This window comes from Brachycentrus maculatus, unplaced genomic scaffold, assembly GCF_059751285.1.
Source record: "Brachycentrus maculatus isolate JH-2025_06_01 unplaced genomic scaffold, ASM5975128v1 h1tg000176l, whole genome shotgun sequence".
NCBI classification, from domain to species: Eukaryota; Metazoa; Arthropoda; class Insecta; order Trichoptera; family Brachycentridae; genus Brachycentrus; species Brachycentrus maculatus.
Window position 1 is genome coordinate 1,347,739 of NW_028280928.1, and position 21,338 is coordinate 1,369,076.

At 31.8% G+C, this 21,338-nt stretch overlaps 2 protein-coding genes across 50 annotated transcripts in view; one reads left to right on the forward strand and one right to left on the reverse strand.

The window, feature by feature from the left end:
• Window positions 1-21,338, forward strand: part of LOC148308110 (uncharacterized) — a 595,155-nt gene that overhangs the window by 32,016 nt on the left and 541,801 nt on the right. The gene's annotated exons all lie outside the window — the stretch shown is intronic.
• Window positions 1,462-15,641, reverse strand: LOC148308111 (uncharacterized). The gene is made up of 3 exons (XM_088262335.1): window positions 15,605-15,641; window positions 14,313-14,538; window positions 1,462-3,157 (listed from the first exon to the last, which is right to left on the reverse strand). Exons 2-3 carry the CDS (start codon window positions 14,436-14,438, stop codon window positions 2,936-2,938), a joined length of 348 nt encoding a protein of 115 aa, XP_088118461.1. The 5' UTR covers window positions 14,439-14,538; window positions 15,605-15,641; the 3' UTR covers window positions 1,462-2,935.

The following is a 21,338-nucleotide window of genomic DNA, read 5'->3' on the forward strand; positions in this document are numbered from 1 at the left end:
ATTATAATGCCTACCAGTTTCGAAGCTAACCGCTTCTTTATCAAGACTGATTAATACTAAAACACTATCTACTCAACAAAATTCAAAATATTTTGACGGTTGGGCAGATCTTAAGTGGCTTTAGCAGTCACAGTTAAAAGGCATCAGGGATGTTGCGTGATTGGAAACATATTTAATAACTGACTTTTAGAAAAATCGTTTACTTGGGTAAAGAATTATTGTTAGCGACAATTTCTCAAGATAATATCGTGGGTATACTGGAAAAAAACGTTAACTTTATAAAATCCCTATTTGAATAATCCCTGCTATTTTAAGCATTTGGCCTGAATAAAAAAACCCGCTATTAAACTCAAAGTTAAATTTACTTTTGAAAACCATATATAATATATATGACATTTAAAACTAAAGTGTATTTTGCCAGTTTATAGAACGTTAAAATCCTTATAATATGCATCATTAAGTCAAAATTGCATATTTTCGAGTTAACGTTTTTTTACCAGAACACCCACGATATGATCCTTTTCGGTTAAATAATCGTAAGCGACAGTGAGGTAAAAATAGTTTTATTACTGTATTTACAATTGTGTATTTCTTAAGACAGTCAAGACATGACAGGTGCCGTGGAGTAGTTGGGTAGACGCTCGACTGCGAAACTGGCGTTGCGGGTTCGATTCCCACCTATTGCAAAATGAATTCAAGAAACATTTGTTTTCAATTGGTCTGGGTGTTTGTGATGTATGTTTCACTTTTGCCTTCCCTAACTTTACTTTCAGACAAGCCTCGAAAAGTGCAGAGCATTTGTGGGTTATTAATGTGGCGTTTTTCACTGTTTACCCCTGCAGGGAAGCGGCGTGATGGTTAGTTAGTTAAAACTTATGTAATGTACAAATTTTACTAGCCATATTTTTATCCGCCTCCGTAGTGTAATGGTCAGCACGCTCGGCTACCGTTCTGGAGGTCCCGGGTTTGATTCCCAGGGGGGGGGGGTAAAATAAATATAAGTGATGTTTTAACTCTAATACTTATTAAATATGACCCTGGACTGGTACATGAAGCAGAGGGCTGATCATCTTTCCTTCGTGTGTTAACGATCAAGGTAACACTGCGAATATATATGCCCTATGCACCATTGGGGTGCGGATAAGGGTTTGAACGAAATGAATGAACATATTTCTGATATATAATGAATTTAATAAAACATTATTCTTTGAAAATAAAAATTATGAACAGTACCTACCTATGTCATTTAATAAGGTGCACATAAACTTGATATAGTTTCAGCGAATATTGATATTCCCACCCTTTAGGGAGCTGGAGTGAAGAGGGCAGAATCAAATAAAAATCCCCTTTCATGAGATTAAATTTTATTTATAAATATTTATATAAAAAAGAAAGATTATTCTTAAATTATTTGGAAAACTAAACTCTTAAATTAAAAGTAACGGTGGGCTCCACTTTTGGGCTTCCGTGCTGCGTTCAGCAGAAATATAATAGGAACATGAAAAAGATTCTCACAATACATTATCAACACAGCACAAATTAATATTACATAAACATATGCGATTCTCACAATACATTATCAACACAGCACAAATTAATATTACATAAACATATGCACACGCACACGCATACGCACGCAAGTGCGTTCCTTCATCGAGATGAACATATAGATATAAATATTTATAAAAAAAAACATGTTGAAATAATATTCTGGTAAAAAAGGAAAAAAAAGCTTCTTTCATCTCACTATATATATTAGATAGGCATTTAGATATTTTCTAGCGTTTCTCATGTATGTGAATATAATCCAGGATTCGGACTTCACATTTAAATAAAAGAGTTTCTGCTGAAAAAACAGCTTCTTTCATCTCACCATAGATTTTTAGTGTGTTCAAATACTGGTTCACAAATCTGGATTATCTCCAATTAGGAGATATTTTATATTATTTAAATAATATAATTATTTAAATAATGTAAAATAACTCCTCATTGGATATCCGTAGTATCCGGACACACTCAAAAGGTTGTAAATAAATTAACTGAACTGGTCAAACTGTAAGCTAAACATTATAAAATGAAAAGGACATTTTCTAGCGTTTCTCATGTATGTGATTATATTATTCTTCACCTTTTTTGAGATATCAAAAAAAATATATGAAAAATTACTGCTATAATTTTAGATATTATTTTATATTTTTTATATATTTTTTATTTATTTATTTATTTTCATAATACATAGATACATTCAATATACATATTCATTTCATATATAAATTTATTATATGTATTACGGCTCTTTAGGCATGGCCTGTGTTGAGCCGAATACTAACATGTTAATACAATTTTTAATTATTATTTTTTTAATTTTTTGATAATATTTATTTTTTGATTATTAGATTATAAACATAACATACAGGAGATACAAAAATAATTTACAATTTAAAGGTTTTTCAAAAAGATAATTACACCTGGACTTCAATTAATTCACTTTCTAGATGCGCCAGATTTGTAAAGTATTTGGACACACTCAAAATGTTGTGAAAAAAACATTTTATGATTTTACGGGCGCGGAAGTCCCCGCTCACAAGTGAATGTCGTGAAAAAGGGACTTGCCCTTTCTTTGTAACTCGTTATGTGAAATACCGCTCGTTATGGGAACAATTTTTTCACATTTTTTTACTCGTAATGCGAATTACTCGTTATGAGAGGTTCCGCTGTATTTATAAAAATACGTTGATAAAATATTCTGATAATAATAAGTAAGGTAAATAATGAAACTCCCATCTAAAAATACATAAAAAGATGGAGAAAGGTTGTCCGTCTTTCTATGCGTTTTAGTCCAGGCATGCCTTGACTGGGGCAAGCGGTGTGGGAGATTATGAGTGAATGAGAGATGAGTGATGGGTTTATAGAGATAATAGGTTTCCATCGGGTGTTATGTGATATTTCCGAGGCGCATGAGAGTGCTTAGATGGCGGTACGTGTATGACCTGCCGGCCCATTGTCCACACGGTGGCCTTGCACTTCCTGGAGCATCTAGAAGTACACATCCAAACCACTCTACCAGATTTGTTCGTACTGTGTAAATTGTACGTGTATTCCTTGTACAGCAACACTTCTTTTTTCGCATATTTAGACCGAGGTGGAAAGAATATAGCTAAAAAGAATTAATAACAAACATATTAATAAAACATTCGAACAAAAATACCATATTTCGGTGGTGTATATAATGTAAAGGGTACATATATCTGTCTCAGACCAAATTTTACAGAAGAGCAAAGTGAAATTAAATAACTCATTTGTTTTATGTATTTTTATTTGTACATATTTTAATAAAAATAATTTAAGTATTGCAACTACAGCTATATCCTTTGGCCAGATTATGGGATACACAATATTTTAGACATTTTGTGGAACAAACTTAGAAAATGAAATTTTTTACAGATATACCCCTTTGGCATTACACTACCGATTTATGGATCAATTTAATAAACGGATTGTACTCACCCTTCCTTTCTTTAAAAAAATTTTTCAATTTATGTTTTACTTGGTAAATACCACTTTTTCTTAAAATCTATTATGACACGTGTTTCGATGCATTCCGCATCATTTGCAAAGACCGTATGTAAAGCTAATTCTAAATTTTAAAGTAGGGTCCTTGGGACATTGGTGATTGAAGAGGAGGTAGGAGCTCTTTCTTACTTTATTTATTTATTTTTTATTTCTTATCAGTGAGAATGTAGACAATAGGGGGGAGGTTTTAGTGAAAATGTTGCGGAATGCATGGAAACACGTGTCATAATACATTTCAAGAAATAGAGGTTCATATTTAATCCGTAAAACTTTAATTAAAAATTGATAGATTTTACCACAAAGAGACTGCCGAATCAATTAATGAAAATATGTATAATTTAATATAAATACGTTCTCGATTTTCTTTCCAACTTGTGATGTTCACTTATTGTAGTTTCTAATATAATATTTTTAAAATCTATAGCATGGTTATGTGTGTTAACTCTTGGATGACAGATTTTCTAATATTCATAAGAATTTTTATGAAGAAAGAACCACACTAATTTTGAACTGTCATATTATTTTTTGACATCTCATCAAAGATGAAGAAGAATATGGAAGTCTGGGCATTTACATCTTTACATCTCACCAATAGATGTCTCTAGTGAAGTTCTAGTGATTCAAGAACAAGGGTTCTGAATTGGTTCATGTATAAAGAACTTCCAAGAATTTGAGTAGTGTGGTTGTCAAAAATGGGTAGAATTGGTGAATGTTACACGTGTGTAAAGTGATCACTTAAACCAGCCGATGACGGTCGTCAGCCCCGTAAATGCCCAGACTTCCATATTCTTCTTCATCTTTGATGAGATGTCAAAAATAATATGAAAGTAACTCCTGTAATTGGAGATAATCTAGATTTTGTGAACAAGTATTTGGACACACTCAAAATGTTGTGAATGTGAACTGTGTTACTTGTCGCAATGTGTATACTCGTAATTATAATTTTAAGAAAAAATAATACGCAACTAGTTTTTATTTTATTTAATAAAATGATAAGTACAAGATATAAAAACAATAATAATAATCCTACAACATAAAAATGTTTTTTTTTTGTATGCTAAAAAATGAGTAATTTTTACTAAAACAAAAATTTTGCAGTGTGAAGTATCGCGGTCATATTTTTCAATCTCTTTATGTGAAGACAGCTTTTTTCCAATTGAACACGTCAGATGCATTCAGAATTAGTTCACATATACTACTACTACTACTACTACTACTACTACTACTACTACTACTACTACTACTACTACTACTACTACTACTACTACTACTACTACTACTACTACTACTACTAACTAACTAACTTAGTAGTTTTAAATGTGTAAATAGTGCTATAGTAGTGAAGGGTAGTATTGTTTGCATGCTGTGGTAGTGACGGATACATCTCGAACCCGGTAGACATAAAAATCTCGGTGAGTGGTTATATACTAATATTACTAACATTTTTGTAAAAAAATAAATACGTAAAAATGACATGGTCGCGGTGACATAAGGGATGCAAGATCCCTTGACCCCCAAGGAAAAAAAACCACAAAGTAAATGCTTTGAATATTAACAATATTGACATCTGTGTTTATTTATAACCGAACATATGTTCCCTCGGATGTGACGTGAAAATTGCGCGGCGGATGAACGTGCTCTAATGGCGATTCTTGTATCACTTTCCTGTCCATAGTCCACACAGTAGACTTGCACCGTTTGGAACACCTCGAAGTACATGACCAAGTTACTGTCCCAGATCTATTTGCACACTTGAAATTGAACGTGTAACCTTTGTAGAATAGCACATCTTTCGTCGCTCTTTTGGATTGAGATGGAAAGAATACAGCTGAAAATAATTACATAAACATATTACTTAAAAATATATTTTTTGAAGATAAGACAGTTATTATTATATACATGATAGTAGGACCTACAACCTGAGGACCACGAAAGCTGACCGCAACAGTCTACAAAGACGATAACTTGGGATGGAGCCAGGAAGAAGAAGACAGTTATTATTATCATTTTCAATTCCGATAAAATTTTTAGTATAACCATATTTCCAACATCGTAATACTCAATTTTTTATTAAACAGAAATATTTGTGTTTTTATTATTTACTCACATATTTCAATTTCATACTATTTCTGTGAGCCTAAGCAGATCATTATTAGAAACAGGTATCAAATTGTGGTAGAGTGGGTTCGAACCGAGAAACTCTGACTTAAGAGTCCGCGACACTAAACATCAGTCAACTTTCATCAAATAAATTTGTACTAACTTAAATATTTGATTTCTTTGAAAAAGTTAAATAAATACATTTCAAATTTCAAAACAAATTTGTTTTATTTGATTCTCTATACTCATCCGAACGCTCCACTAGACAGGCTTCGAACAGATGGTAAATTTTGTCCTGCTGTACTTTCTTGTTTACATAAAAAAGGTATTTTTTAGCCAGAACCGTTTTATTTTATTTCTAAAAAAAAATAAAGAAGTTATACAAAAATAAACATAAATTTGAGAACTATAGAAGTAAACATACGTAAGTAGAAAATGCGATAGGATCGGATATGGATGATTGCATATAAATATTTAATTACACTCGAATATATTTTCCATCGGATGTCATGTAGTAGTTCGGCGGTGGGTGAAAGTGCTCAAATAGAGATTCTTGTACCACTTTTCTATCCAATGTCCTCACAGTAGCCTTGCATCGTTTGGAATTCCTCGAGTTACAAGCCCAAGTCACTGTCCCGGATTTGTTTGTGCACTTGAAATTGTACGTGTATTCTTTGTACAGTAATACTTCTTTCGTCGCCTTTTTGGACTGAGATGGAAAGAATATAGCTGAAAATAATTCAATTATAAACACGTAAATAATCCAATAAATAAAACAACTTGTTAAACCAAGTAATAAAAGGTGATTGTTTAATGTTTATCAAATTGTTAGTATTGTTCCAAACTTTTTGTACTTCACAACATATCGTGGGTGTACTGGCAAAAAACGTTAACTTGAAAATATGCAATTTTGACTTAATGATGCAGATTTTAAAGTTTTGAACATTCTATAAACTGACAAAATACACATAGTAGTTTGAAGTGTCAAATATATAAATATAAATACATATGTAGATGTATTTTTAAAAGTAAATTCAACTTTAAGTTTAATAGCGGGTAATTTATTGAGGCTAAAAGCTTTAAATAACAGGAATTAATCAAACAGTGATTTCAAAGTTAACGTTTTTTGCCAGTATACTTACGTATACATGGGTGGTCTGAAAAGTTTCCGACCTAACAATGAAAGAAGTATTTTTTTTAAAAATCTATTTATTTTTTTATTTTTCTACATCTTTCCTTTTACATATACTGTAATGGCCTTGCCATTTCTCATTCCCACTTTTATTGTCCTTTTTAGAAAGTCGAGGGACTCGTCACGTGTTGTCCGGCTTTAGATGCGTTCCCATGGCCATCATAAATCGGTACAGCATTTTATGATTCCCTATCCTAAAGGAAGTTGGCTTTTTAACATAGTCTAATTTGGTATTTCGTGAGAGTCGGGTGTAACATAACTTAACAGAGCTGTTTGGAAGCACATGAGTATTGACTGTCGTATTGTTGTTTTTAAATAAACAAATATATAAATAGTCAATACCGTGTTTTAATTAATACTCGCTTCAGTCCAACCTGCCTCCTGACAAAAAGGGGACTAAAGTGTCCTGTTCAATGTGGACGTCATCGAGTGCATGCGTACGCTGATCACAAAGTGTCTTCGCGCACGTAGCGCACGCGACGCGACCGTCCATACATTTCAGAGGTTAATGGATAACGTTTTATCAGGAATAAAAAATTACAAGTGCTTCGTTTATTTTGACGACATAATAGTTCATTCCGATACGTATGAAAATCATAATAAAGCATTAAAGGAAGTATTTGAAAGACTTTCAAATTACAACCTTAAGTTAAAACCAGAAAAATGTGAATTTCTTCGACCAGAAGTAATATATTTAGGTCATTCAATTAGTGGTGAAGGAGTCAAACCAGATCCTAAAAAGGTAGAATCTGTTCTAAACTATCCAGTTCCAAAAACAGCTAAAGAAATTAAATCATTTTTAGGAATAGTTTCATACTACCGAAGATTCATTCCCGATTGTAGTAAATTAACACAACCTTTGACCAAATTGTTAAAAAGAGATACTCAATTCAATTGGACTAGTCTCCAACAAAGCTCATTTGAACAATTAAAAAATATTCTTTGGACAGAACCAGTATTGCAATATCCAGATTTGAATAATCCTTTCATTTTAACATCAGATGCTAGTAACTTTGCTATAGGATCAGTATTGAGTCAAGGAAATCCTCCTAATGATCGTCCAATAGCATACGCAAGTAGAACTTTAAATAAAGCTGAAAGTAATTATTCAACCATAGAAAGAGAATTGTTAGGCATAATTTGGAGTGTAAAACATTTTAGACATTTTCTTTATGGTCGTAAATTTATAATTTATACAGACCATCGTCCTCTAATGTGGCTTTTCAATTGCAAGAACCCTGTCTCTAGATTGGTTCGCTGGAGATTAATTCTCGAAGAATACGATTACGAAATACGTTATAAACCAGGTAAAAGCAACACGAATGCTGATGCTTTGAGCAGAATAATAATTGAAAATGAAGAACCATCAACTTCGGAAGAAAATTTTAAATATATTCATAATATTAATTCTTGTAATGAATCGTATACCGATTTTCTAGAAAAATATAGATCTACCGTAATAAACTATTCAAACATTGAAGAGTTAGATGAAAAACTCGATACATCTTCTAATTTTGTTATTTGCTTGGCAGCAGATAAAGAGCATCATACGGATTTACAAAAAGAAATTTTTAATAAATTTAATAAAAATGAATTAAGTGAAAATTTAAAATGCTCTGACGTTTTACGATTTAAATATAAAGCCAAGAATATGTATGTCATAATTAATAAGGAAAATTATTGGAGTAGTACGGAATATCAGAACCTATTTGACGGTTTAGTTACGTTAAGGAATTTATTAATTAAGGATAATATAAAAAGTATAAATATTCCTAGGTTAGGTGATAAATACGATAATATTAATTGGAATAAAATAAGATCCATATTACGATACATATTTAGAAATACTGACATAAAAATTAAGATTTATAACAATATTATATCTAATCCGAATGCTGAAGAGATTACAACAATCCTAACGGAAAACCATTCTAACCCCGTATCAGGTCATTCAGGATTTCACAGGACTTATAAACGTATAAAAGAAAGATATAAATGGCAAAATATGAAAAAAGACATTAAAAAATTTGTTTCTACGTGTGACTCTTGTCAAACAAATAAATTAGTTCGGAAAAAGAATAAGGAACCAATGGAAATAACTACCACATCGTGTAAACCATTTGAAAAAATATTTTTGGACATTTTCGGTCCACTTCCATTAACTCAATCAGGAAATAAATATATCTTAACCCTTCAGGACGATCTCACTAAGTTTGCGCAATCATACGCAATTCCAAATCACGAAGCTTTAACTATTGCTAAAATATTATCTCAGAATTTTATTTGTAAATTTGGTATACCCGAGTCTATCTTAACAGATCAAGGATCGGATTTCACATCCAAATTATTGAAGGAAACTTCGAAATTATTTAAAATCAAATTAATTCATAGTACAGCATTTCATCCACAAACCAACGGATCTCTCGAACGTAGTCATCAGACACTCGCAGATTATTTAAAACACTATATCAACCAAGATCAACATGACTGGGATCAATGGATTGATTTTGCTATGTTTTGTTATAATACCTCAGTACATACGTCAACTAAAATTTCACCATATGAATTGATTTTTGGACGAAAGGCTACACTTCCGTCAGCATTAACCAAAACTCCAGAATTTAAATATTCTTACGACGATTATGTAGATAACCTTAAAATGAAATTTCAAACAACGCACAAAATTGCTCGCGATAATATTATTAAATCTAAGCAAACAAATAAAAACCATTATGATAAACATATTAAACACGAAGTTTATAGTATAGGAGATTTAGTTTATTTAAAGAATGAATATGTGAAAAAAGGAAAATCCAAAAAATTAACTCAAAATTATTGTGGTCCTTATAAAGTTGTACAAGTCAATTCTCCTGTTAATTACACTATTATCATAAAAACTAAACATGTAAAAGTTCATGCCAATAGGTTGAAACGATATGTATCAGGTTAAAAACTGTAAACACACGAAATTATTAGAAATTAAGAAATTATTATTAATTAGAATTATTATTAATTGCAGTTTTGAAATGTATTCTTTAAAATAATAGTATAATTTTGTTATTTTATTTCCTCTTACAAATGTAATGTGTATTTCATATAATATAATAATTTTGTCAATTCTTTTATGAATTTTAACCAACTTTATGTTGATGATTGATTCGTATTCCTGTTCACAAATTAAATGAATCAGTGATTTTTTTATTAGAAAGGAAAATATTTTGATGGAAATTTTGTCTCATAAATACTTTGTTTTATTACTATTACTATCTTGAAGTTATATTTTGTTTGTGTTTTACACTATATTTAAAGTTTTGAAAGCTAAAAATTGAATGTATGTAAAAGGAGTTCATCCAATAGCTTTTTAAATTGTTTACAAAAAAAAACAGAGTTGCCGTTACTACAATAATAATGAAGTACAATATAACGAATGAAGTTTAAGTAAATTATCTGAAGGAACAAGCCTTCGGAAAGTTTAAGATTGACAACATCAAAAGAAAATGTTAGTGTTTAATATCTAGTTTATAATTTTTTTTATAACTAGAAAAAGGTAACAATGATTATATTAAAATAAAAGTGTTAATATTAATATCAAGTTTATAATTTTAACTTTTGATTATATTCAATCAATTATTTTCATTTCAATTTAACTGTTTTATTAGTATATAAATAACATCGTATTTCAAAATGTTTGTGTTTGTAATATCGAAATACATTTAAGATCTTAATTAATAAATAACCTTTTTGATGTTTTTGTAATCATGTAATCATTTTATGTATGTGTATGTAATTTTGTAAAATACTCATGTGTGGAAAAACGGCTTACTTATAAAATATGAAATGCATAAAATTGATTTTATGAATTTCATTCTAAGATGGGTGGTGTAATGGCCTTGCCATTTCTCATTCCCACTTTTATTGTCCTTTTTAGAAAGTCGAGGGACTCGTCACGTGTTGTCCGGCTTTAGATGCGTTCCCATGGCCATCATAAATCGGTACAGCATTTTATGATTCCCTATCCTAAAGGAAGTTGGCTTTTTAACATAGTCTAATTTGGTATTTCGTGAGAGTCGGGTGTAACATAACTTAACAGAGCTGTTTGGAAGCACATGAGTATTGACTGTCGTATTGTTGTTTTTAAATAAACAAATATATAAATAGTCAATACCGTGTTTTAATTAATACTCGCTTCAGTCCAACCTGCCTCCTGACAAAAAGGGGACTAAAGTGTCCTGTTCAATGTGGACGTCATCGAGTGCACGCGTACGCTGATCACAAAGTGTCTTCGCGCACGTAGCGCACGCGACGCGACCGTCCATACCATTACAATACATATACACTTCTCCCAGCGAGGCTTCCATCTCTCCAACCTGCCCAAATAATAGTTGGCGTCTTTCCCTGCAAAATAGTAATTTACGAAGGTGATGGCCTCCTCATTCGATGAAAATCTCTGTTCTCCGACCGCATCTTTTAGCTTAGGGAACAAAAAAGACGCTCGGGGCCAGATCTGGTTAGTAAGGAGGATAGTTGAGTGTTCAAAACGTAAATCGAGATTTTTTAATCGTTTAACCATCCCCTCCCGGTGATATGTATTTACTACAACTCTACTTTTAAAATGAGAATATCAATATAAAATATGATAGATACGGGCTCAGAATTTTTGTGTTCCTCCGTAATATTATTATGTATTACATGAAAGTATTATAATATAAAGTTATTCATTTGCAGCGACGGAAATAAAAAAAATGTGGAAAAATCGGGGATAAAATCACCAATACACAAACGTTTCTAATATTGTATGCGCATGTCGTAACGTGTTTACTGCGCCAGTAGTGCGTAGATTGTCTTTCGCGGCGGTCGTGTCGCTATGCTAGCTACTTGCAATTTTTTTCTCATTATCTGATAATTACAAGAGCTAACATTATAAAATTGTTACATTTCAACTTCAACTATGGTCAATAAAAGCAACATTTAGGAATATTCACATTTTTCCCGTTTTAAACCACATTTACATATGGTGTACAAAATGAAGATCACCGGTGCACGCAGAAATTTTAAGCACCGTAAAGCCGCTTGTGCACTACACGGAATTTTACCGTCCGGCAGTCCGGTTTTGAAAAATGAAAGCGACTACAATAGTTTAGCGTGATCGAATTTACGCGCAACGTGTTCACGCACCGATCAAGAGCACCGATCCGAAGAAAGATGGACAAAGCACAAGCCAATCATCGTTTTAAAACGCCAATTGATGTACCGGACGGTAAAATTCCGTGTAGTGCACAAATGCCCTAAGGGAAGGGTTAAGTGGGGCATGGTACACATAAGGTTGGGAAACACTGCTCCATAATATTTTTCCATTTAGAGTCGAACGTATTTTCCCTCTTGTGTCACGTGATAACTCGGCGGTGGGTGATAGTGCTTGAACGGTGATTCTTGAACCACTTTCTTGTCCATCGTCCACACAGTGGCCTTGCATTGCGTGGAGAATCTCGAGGAACATGACCAAGCCACTTTCCCAGATCTGTTCGTACACTTGAAATTGTACGAGTATTCCTTGTATAGTAAAACTTCTTTCCTTTTACATCGAGATGGAATGAATATAGCTAAAAAGTATAATAAGAAATCGTGTCAAGAAATATGGTCAGTAAAACACTATTTTATTTTAATTTAAAAAAACCTTTTACATACAAAAGTCACATATGTAATATAGTATTTCCGATGAGTAATTTCCATTACTCATTTTAGGACATGGGATTAAGGTTAACAAGACTGAAACACAAATAAGAAAAAATATATAAATATAATAATATTGATATTATAATATCTATATATGTCTCTTAGTATGTAAAATAATCCGGGAAGAATCTAACATACATTTCGTGAAGGTCTCTGCTAAATAATTATAATAAACTAAACTAAAAAAAAAAACTAACTCAACTCAACTATAGATGGTGCCGAGAACTCGCATGTGAAAGAAGGTGCCGATCAAAGGATTATGTGAGTAGTGTGGTTCTCAATCATGAGTAGAATGTTGAATGTTACACAAATATTGAGTAATCACTTAAACCAACCTACGTTGGTCGTAAGTCCCGGATTACCGGGACTTACGGACTTACCTGGATATTAATCCAGACTTCCATATTCTTCGTCATGTATGTTAAGATATCAATATGTGTTCACCTCAATTATAATACTATTTAGATTCATTACCCATACTTCTCTTCGCGGGTCACAATGATTGATTTGCTCCTTTTATGGTCAGTCTGCGTCCTCCGTTCGTCTCTGCAATTCGGCGTACCGCTTAATCGCATGTCGGAGATAATTTGGTCCATGTAGTTTACATTAATGTTTGTTGAGTTTAAATCTTGACGTATGTGTAAAAACTTATATATTTATTGAAGTCAACATATCGCTGGTTTAATGCCAAAGGGCCAAAACCTAAAAAAAATAATTAAACTCTTTATTCCATAAATGGAATCCAAATCGTCAACATTTTCATATTCGAAAGAGACACCCATGATTCTAGCGTTAGAAATGTCTATTTCTGGAATATTTTTTTTTGCGTAATGGCATTTAACTAGTTTTGGCATTTAAACAGCGTTATGTGGAGAGATAAAAGAAAACATAAGTATTACGAATAATTTAGTTTAATTAATAATTGCGTTTATAAATTATATGAATAAGTAACGGGACATTTAAAAAAAATCAATGGTGATTTTCGGCGTTTGAAAATATGCCGCCGCATATACAAAAACACTGGCAAAGAGTTTCGGGGTTGTCCTCTGCAGTTTGTGCCTTCGCACATGCCCTCCACAATCGTAAGAAGCAGGTTGGGTGTCTTATGTTATGGCCTATTCATTAGGCTCGCTGTTGAGCTACTTTATTAAGTGAGCATCTAGACTCCCCTGGCCTGCTTTACACCTCGTTGTTCATGACCGATGAATCCCCAACATGCGCCTGTAGTGCCTTATCTCAAACGCCTCCAGCTGACCTCGTTCCGCCTGTCCGATAGTACATTGTCCCGCAAAGTATGTGCCGCGGCACACTAATGTACCGTGGCGATTAGTTGGTGTGCCGCGGAAAAAGTCTAGTTTTGTGAAAATAACATGAAAATAGCTGACCTCGTTCTGCCTGTCCGATAGTACATTGTTTCGCAAAGTGTGTGCCGCGGTACACTGGTGTACTGTGGTGATTAGTTGGTGCGCCGCGGAAAAAAGTCTAGTTTTGTGAAAATAACACAAATGCTGTAAATTTTGATTGCCCGTGCTCAGTTAAGCAGGCTCACATTTCGCATTAAACATAATATGTTTAATATGTTACCAAATTATGATAAATATGCACCTCTGAAATTTCTTAATTTGGTAGGTGTACCTTGAATAGGAAAAGTTTGCAGAGCACTGCGATAGTAGACGATTCGCTTCCATATTATTTCGTGAATAATCGAACATACTTTCCCTCGGGAGTGATGTGGTAACTCGGCGACGGGTGGACGTGCTCGAACGGGGACTCTTGAACCACCTTCCCGCCCATGGTCCACACAGTAGCCTTGCATTGCTTGGAACACCTCGAGGAACATCCCCAAGTCACTGTCCCAGATCTGTTTCTACACTTAAAATTGTACGTGTATTCTTTGTACAGTAACAATTCTTTCGTTTTATTGGATGCAATGAATAAAGCTAAAACAATAAAAAACTAAGTTAGTTAAACATTTAAAAAAATTATAATATTTTTTTTTAATTCAAGTTTTACTTCGTAAATACCACTACTGGACCAAATAAAGTTGTGTGTTTAAATATTTACTGTAATCAATAGTGTTGGTGGTATTACTAATTTTAATTAAAATCTATCCATTTTAAATTTAAGTGTTACTAAGTAAAAAAAAATCGGCAAACTCAAAAGCGCAAACAAAACTTGTTTCCCTTTTTAAAACAGGATTTCCGAAAGCAAGCGCATTGATATCAAACAGCAACGTCACTTCACGACGAAGTGCCCGAAGACAATTAATAGAATTTTGTTTGTGTTTTTTATTGTTTACTTATAACCACAATAAATACAATGTTCATACAATATTTAAAAAGAAAAGTTTTAAATTTATTTAAAATCATTTTTTATATAACAGACTATCGGCTTTAACGGATACCTCCCCCCAAGTCCATTATGTCGAGGTTTTACTGTAATAGAGTTTAAAGGAGAAAAGTTTTTTCTATGAATTCTATTACACCACTTTTTTGTTAATTTTTTATTTTATTTTATTTTTTGTAAATAATGTAGTTTTGGGTACACTCATTCTTAATAATAAAACTTGATAAACTAACAATTATCTGGTAGGTAAAATCTCTAACACAGTCAATATATTGTAATTTTTAACCTTACAACTTCAGTGAGGCTAGTTTACAGTTGTTGGCATTTCCGACTTCTTAATGACGTCGAAAAGTAAGAATTTTGAATGACGTCAACAATGAAATAAATATTGAACAATGTCCTGGAGGATTGGGGTGAATGAGACCCCAGTTTGAAAAAAATCGAGTTAATATGTACCCAAATAAATAAAACACATTGCGTATAAAGTTATAATTTCATATTGAAAAAAAACAGTAATGTGTTTAAAATATAATAAATACTATTGGAAATATTTAAATGTTATCAACTCTTCCACCAATTATGATAGTAAAATATCGTATTTATTAAGAATTAAAGTTTATTTAAAAAAAACAATGATTTTCGCAGGATTTGTTTTCTTACCATGTACAAATGTAGACAATCACAAAAGCGCCCTTGAGGTAGTTTTTTTTTTACAAAAATGGTGCTGTATAAATTATCCAAATTTATTTTTATCATTAATATTTTTTTAAAAACATTATCAAGACAATCTTTAGGAAATAATATTAAAATAATAACTAAATATTTTTATAATTAATATCATAAATTCAGGTTCCTTTTCGGAAATTCCCCTTCGTCGGACCAAAGTTTGATATTAACTGGTTTTAGTTACATATTTTTATGTATGTTTATGTTTATTTGTTTAATTATTTAATTGTATGTTAGGTTTCACTTTGTCAATGGATATAATACAGGCATTTATTTTTTATTTGAAATATTTTTACACACTAGTATTTGAGGAACAAAGTGAAACCAGCAGAAAATATCAAAATAAGTAAAAATATTTAAAGAGTAAGACATCTATGGAGATTGTGGAATATTAAAAAAAATATCACCGGTGTAGGTACATGCAAAATACTCGATTTTTTTCCGTTACTTTCCATACTTAATTTTAATTACAACAAAAATAGAAAATTACATATTTTAAAAAGCGAAATTGACAGCTTAAAGTTAGCAAACGCGGCTTTTTGTGAACGGAAACTGCAGAATGACCGATCGTGACAACTTCGACAATTACACCAGTAAACATGGATTGATTTGTGATTATATTGTTTAAATACAACCACAGATGACAGTACAAGTGCCATTTTAGATATAAATGTCCGTACATGTACGGCCATACTCCTTTGAGGAAAGCTTGGTATGGCCGTACATGTACGACCATACTCCTGGACCGGTTAAATTTGATTGGTGTTAAGATGATTGTGGCTGTTCGAATTTAGCTCTATTCGCTAAGGTGTGAATGATCGTTTTTCGAGTAATGCCAAGAGTTTCCATGAAGAAGACTTGACAAACTCTGACGTCTCTCTTCCCTTTGGGCAAGAAGTGCATCTTTTGCGGGCGATTATCCTCATTGTTCACGGTGACGGTGTACTTCAATATAAAAACGCGTTTAGCAACAAAGTCAAGTCTAGAAAATAGGTCGAATATCTTCCCACGTTCCCTATTGTCGAAATGAGTCAGACATTGGTTGGGACATTTGACGTGACTGTATCTGGATTTACGTTTATTTTGTTTGTTGAAGGATCTCTTGATTATTTTACATTCCGGCTCTTCGGGTTCGCTCTCCTCACTTTCGATGACTTCTTTCTGTACAACTAGCAAATCGTTGTCGTATGGATGAGGCGGCACATATGTTTCATCGGATGAATCGTCATCCGCATCGTCATCCGCATCTAAAACAAACGAAATGTACATGGTTAGATCGTGATTGTGATCAAAATTAATTAATTTATTGATTTGGCGTTTAATTTGTAGAACTCCATTTTAATTTATGTATTAATTTTAAATCAAACACAGATTTTTTGAGTCTACTAAGTTGTATTTTATTAAAAAAAAACACAGAAAATTATATTGTGACAATTGTTTCGCCTTGTTAGGGCATTAACAAGGCGAAACAATTGTATGACATTCGTTTGATAATGCCCTAACAAGGCGAAACAATTGTCACACTATAATTTTCTATGTGTTTTTGTTAATAAAATACAACTAAGTAGACTCCAAAAATCTGTGTTTGATTTAAAATAAACACATAAATTAAAATTAATAATTGTTATAATATGTTTATGAAGGCATCGATACAAAGATCTCCTTGTAAAAAATTCACCTTCTCTACTAACTTTTAAGAAACGTCTGAGATATTACTGTTTATCATTAGAATCCTAACTGTCCATCAAACCTCCTCCCTTAGTTTTTCCCTCTACCTCCTTCCCTAAACTCCCTTTTTCCTTTGCCCTCCTTATAATCATCTTTTGTTTATGTTTTTTAAAATGTTAATTTGTAATTAATGTTTTATTTAAATGTTCAAGCACCTACTACATATCTACTACTCTGATTGCAAACAGCTATATGTGGTATTAAACGTTTTGATCAATATCACTAGTCTGTTTTTGGTTGGTTGGAAGATATTGCTTTTTATTAATAAGCCCGCCAATATGCTTATTTATCTTCTGTGCATGAAGTTTAATTAAATAAATAGATAAACATACATTTATATTGCAAAAATTTATTGGCATACATGTAAGTTACTATGTATCTACAATGTTATTACGTAAGTAATAATGGGCAAACTAAAATACGGATCAAAGGCAAAATAAAGGAATGGGGAAATGATAAATGTTAATAAAAGTTAAAGTAAAACAGTTTTTATTATTTTTTTTCATTCTTTTTGTGTGTATATAATGTTAAAACATATTTTAAAAAATAATAAAAAACGTATGTTGAAAGAACTCCACCGATAAGACACATAAGGTGACTTGGTGGGTCTCTGCAAAAAATAGCATGTTTATTTTGCTTATGAATTTGTAAATTAATATATATATATATATATATATATATATATATATATATATATATATATATATATATATATATATATATATATATATATATATATATATATATATATATATATATATATATATATATATATATATATATATATATATATATATATATATATATATATATATATATATATATATATATATATATATATATATATATATATATATATATATATATATATATATATATATATATATATATATTGGGTTGATGCAAAAGTTATGACCGTTTTTTATGATCCCAGGTAATTTTTTTTTTTTCATAAATTATGAATAGTATCTACTTTTTTATGATTCCATTGTATTAAGGATGCTTTCCTTCTACTTTCTATTCAGTTTTGGCCTAGTCAGAGTACAGTAGAGACCCCTTGTATTTTTTCAAAATGTCGCTCGATAAAGTGCATTTACGTCATTGTTTACTTTATGAATTCCGTAAAGACAATACCGCGAGTGTGGCAACCAAAAACATTTGTGAAGTGTATGGAGCAGATGTCATCAAAGTTCGACAGGTACGAAGACGGTTTACAAAATTCCGATCTGGAGATTTTTCACTCATTGATAAACCACGTACCGGGCGGCCATTGAAGTCTGATGACTACAATTTAAAAGTCATAATTGACACCAATCCACGTCTAACCATCAGGGAGATTGTGTCAATGATGGGAGTCAACCAAACAACCGTATTAAGACATTTGAAGCGTATGGAAATGGTTTCGCGGTACGACGTTTGGATACCTCATCAATTGTCGGCTGCCAATTTATTGGATCGTGTTTCAACGTGCGTTGCTTTGAGTGCGAGACAAAAATATGAACCTTTTTTGCATCGTTTGGTGACGGGAGATGAGAAATGGGTTGTGTAGAACAACGTGACAAGAAAAAGACATTGGGCTATACCTGGACAAGCCCCATTAACAACTTCGAAGGCCGAAATCCATAAAAAAAGTTCTACTTTGTGTTTGGTGGGATAATAAGGGTATTGTGTATATTTGAACTCTTGGAACACGATCAGATAAGTACAGCAGAACGATATTGTCAGCAATTATCCAAATTGAACATGGACCTTCACAAAGATAGACCAGAATTGGTAAACAGAAAAGGGGTAGTGTTTCATCACGACAACGCGCGACCACATGTGGCTATGATGACCCAACACAAGCTAAATGAGTTAAATTGGGATGTTATCAAGCATCCACCGTATTCTCCAGATCTTGCTCTTTCTGATTTTCATTTATTCCGATCACTGCAAAAAAATTAAATGATGAAAAAAATTATACAATAGAGCAGGTAAAAACATCCCTTACTTCATTTTTCGCACGAAAATTTACGGAATTTTTTAGTACTAATATTAAAAAGTTGATAGAAAGATGGGAGAAGGTTAAAAGAACCGATGGAAATTATAAAATTTATTAAATAAATAATACATATAAAAAAAATAAAAATAAAAATTTTATGTAAAAAACGGTCAAAACTTTTGCATCAACCCAATATATATATATATATATATATATATATATATATATATATATATATATATATATATATATATATATATATATATATATATATATATATATATATATATATATATATCATCTATCATAAGAATTTCATGATAGATGATAGCACGACAATATAGTTTTTTTCCACTATTATTTAATTTGACTAGTGACTGAATTTTGTCGTTACCGACATCATCAGATTGGTGTTGGTACGAATGACGAAACCCGGTTACTGGTCATATATCATAAAAAATAGTAGAAAAAAAAACATTGTTGTTGTTTTATTATATAAAATGCAGTTGCATCAAGGAATGTGATGTCCAAAGCTTGTCTTATATAACAGAAACAAAGCATTTTATAAGATAATTTTATTAAAATTTGGGCATTAAAAGGGCTCAAGACCTGTAATAGGCTGGCTTAAGTGACAAGATATAGTTTAAATGGAGAATAACACCGTCACCGCTTAATAGCTGAAGCCCAAACAGAGAAGACGGACATGGCACATAGGCCTGACAATGCCGTATAAGAGCTTATATCCCTCATGATTCTTCTTCCAATACTACTGGTTTCAGAGCCTCGAAAAACAGTTGAATACCATCCATCGATGTTGCGATATCAAAATACATATTTTAATAAAAAAAACAAGTCTTTATATTGTTCGGAAAATCTCAATTTTTAATAGGGATTATTTGAACATGTGAGTAAATTTTATAACACAGATAAAAAAGATATTTTTTATTTAAATAAATTGTAATATTACATAAATTAACGTATTTTTTTTAACATATTAAAAAGTAACACGTCATGTTAAAATATTTAGGTGCCTACATAAAAAATAGTAATAAACGTTAGTACAATTTTTATGGAACTATTATACATTATATTTAAAAATATATTGATAAAAAACAACAAACACGTATTATTAGCGATAAGTGTGTGTTATTTATACCACCCTTTTCAAATGCAAAATATTTTTTTTATTATTACGCCGCTTCCTCGCAGGGTTAGGCAGAGGTGATAGAACGCCACACCATTCTGTCTTTAAAAAGATTCTTTACTATTTCCATATTCACGCATCTCCTAACATGTACCCGGGAAATACTTTTTAATACAGGGATGTCCTAAGCTAGTAAGTCACAATCATTATTTAAAAAAAAACTATCGTCACCTATGCAAAAAAATAAATGATATAATCCATATTATTTTTTAGCATCTCATCAAAGATGAAGAAGAATATGGAAGTCTGGGCATTTACGGGGCTGACGACCGTCATAGACTGGTTTCAGTGATCACTTTACACACGTGTAACATTCACCAATTCTACCCATTATTGACAACCACACTACTCAAATTCTTGGAAGTTCTATATATATGAACCAATTTATAAACCTTGTTCTTGAATCACTAGAACTTCACTAGAGACATCTATTGGTGAGATGTAAAGAAGCTTTTTACTAAGCAGAAACTCTTATATTAGTATGTGAAGTCCGAATCCTGGATTATAATTACACACATGAGAAACGCCAGAAAATACCATTTTCATTTTTATTATTAAGCTTATAATTTGACCAGATAATTTATTTACAACATTTTGGACACACTCAAAATTTTGTATATAATCCATACATATCACACTGATGTTTTCTTAATCAAAATTATTAAGGCACTTCAAAAACTCATTTATCCTGGTATCACTTTTCCTAGGAGCAATGGACGCAACACAGAGAGTCGAGAATGACGCAACGTATCAAA

Coding starts and splice junctions, on each gene's coding strand:
- LOC148308111 (XM_088262335.1), bottom strand. CDS start 14,438: ATGTTCCTCGAGGTGTTCCAAGCAATGCAAGGCTACTGTGTGGACCAT. Junction 3,158..14,312: donor CACATCACTCCCGAGGGAAA/GTATGTTCGATT, acceptor AATTCTTTTTAG/CTATATTCTTTCCACCTCGG.